Source organism: Sphaerodactylus townsendi, linkage group LG06 (assembly GCF_021028975.2).
Source record: "Sphaerodactylus townsendi isolate TG3544 linkage group LG06, MPM_Stown_v2.3, whole genome shotgun sequence".
NCBI lineage: Eukaryota > Metazoa > Chordata > Lepidosauria > Squamata > Sphaerodactylidae > Sphaerodactylus > Sphaerodactylus townsendi.
This window is the reverse complement of record NC_059430.1, coordinates 4478534-4480479: the sequence shown is the minus strand read 5'-3', so window position 1 is coordinate 4480479 and position 1946 is coordinate 4478534. Positions and strand designations below refer to the sequence as shown.

General features: G+C 46.5%; 1 protein-coding gene across 1 annotated transcript; it reads right to left on the bottom strand.

The window, feature by feature from the left end:
- Positions 1-490: 490 nt before the first annotated feature.
- Positions 491-1447, bottom strand: LOC125434652 (olfactory receptor 5V1-like). The gene has a single exon (XM_048500194.1). It carries the CDS (start codon positions 1445-1447, stop codon positions 491-493), a length of 957 nt encoding a protein of 318 aa, XP_048356151.1.
- Positions 1448-1946: the final 499 nt, after the last annotated feature.

Below are 1946 nucleotides of genomic sequence, written 5' to 3'. Positions count from 1 at the left end.
CTATAGCTGGAGCCAACAAACTGGTCGTCAACCACGTATACCGGAATGCATCCAAATTTAGACAAGACTTAAACAGGAGGAAGGAGGAGGTGAAATATCAATTAACCAATCATTAATTCAATGCTGCTTGTTGACGTATCATAAAAATGAATGTATCGCTTGCAAAAGTCGTCCTGGACCCAGTTAAGTTTAACTGTTAAGAGCTCTGGTAATAAACTTTCACTGATTTTTCAACCATTTGCCTTTTTGCAACTGAATCGCGTGGTCTTGTGACTGACACTCAAGGGGCAGAGTTGCCAACGGCAGGGACCACTTCAGAGCAGGAGGATTCCTGTTTGTAGAAAACATCATGGAGAAACCTCACTGGGAAGTAAACAGGGACACAGGAAGCAATAGGCTTACTTCTTCCTTACTACTTTTCTATGTCTTACTACAGCAAAATAAAAGTCCGGTTAATCCTAGAGATCACACCGTTCTGGAGAAACTTGCCCTAACATAGAGAGCGATGGTGTCCAGATGGCCTCCAGATTTCCGTGGCCTTCTTCAGGGCCTCTTTCACCTCCTTGTTGCGGAGGCTGTAGATGAGGGGGTTCAGCATTGGGGTGATGACGCAGAACATGATGGAGACCAAAGTGCCCGTCGCCAAGGAGTAACCTGTGCTTGGCCTCTGATAGTTCAAGGTCCCATTTCCATAGTAAATGAAGACAACCGTGAGGTGAGACGCACAAGTGGAAAAGGCTTTGCGCTTGCCAGTAGTGGAACGAATCTTCAAGATGGAGGACAGAATGAAGATGTATGAGAAAATGATGGACAGGAAGGGCCCTCCACCCACAAAAATCCCCAATATGTGGAGTGTCAGTTCATTGATGTGTACATCATTGCAAGCCATTTTCATCAGTGGAGGGAGATCACAGAAGATGTGATGAATCTGGTTGACTCCACAAAAGTCCAACCTGGTGCTGAGTGCCGTGTGTAGAGCAGAGTTTAAGAAACCCCAGACCCAAGTGGCAAAGGCCAGTACGGTGCACACCTTGGTGTTCACAAGGTGGGAGTAATGCAGAGGTTTACAAATGGCAGCATAGCGGTCGTAGGCCATGACACCCAGCAGTGCAGCCTCCACCCCTGAGAAGGAGATCAGGAAGAACATCTGGGCCATGCACTGGTTGTAGGAGATAGCCTGTCGCTGCTGCAAGAAGTTCACCACTATCTTAGGGACAATGACTGAGGAAAGGCAAATATCTATGCAAGAGAGATGGCTGAGGAAATAATACATGGGGGTATGGAGGCTGGATTTCAGTTGAATCATACTAAATATCATGAGGTTCCCCAGCACAGTGACCAAGTAGATGGCCAAGAATGCCAAGGCGAGATATGTGTGACCATACAGAATGCCAGAGAAACCCAGGAAGACAAATTCCACCACCTGCGTCTGATTCCTGATTCCCATGGAGAGCTCAAAACTCATCTGTAGAGGGAAAATAATTGAAGAGAAAAGAATTCAAGAAGGATAGTGACAATCTGGAGCATGTGCAGAGGAGGGCGGCCCAAATGGTAAAAGGTCGGGAATCCATGTCCTATATAGGGAGACTAAGGGAGCTGGGTATGTTTTGTCTGGCAAATAGAAGGTTAAGGGTGACCTGATAGCCATGTTTACATATTTGAAGGGATGTCATGTTGAAGAGGGAGCAAGCTTGTTTTCTGCTGCTCTAGAGGCTAGGAGTAATGGATTCAAAGAACAGAAAAAGGGATTCCAACTAAACATGAGGAAGAAGTTTCTGACAGTCAGGGCTGTTTGACAGTGGAATACACTGAGTGTGGTGGAGTCTCCATCCTTGAAGGTTTTTCAAGAGAGGCTGGATGGCCATCTGACAGGAGTGCTTGGATTGTGTGTTCCTGCTTGGCAGGGGGTTGGATGGATGGCCTTTGTAGTGTCTTCCAACTCTATA

Bases quoted from the DNA above. Each gene is read 5' to 3' on its own strand.
- LOC125434652 (XM_048500194.1), bottom strand. From the start codon at position 1,447: ATGGGAATCAGGAATCAGACGCAGGTGGTGGAATTTGTCTTCCTGGGT.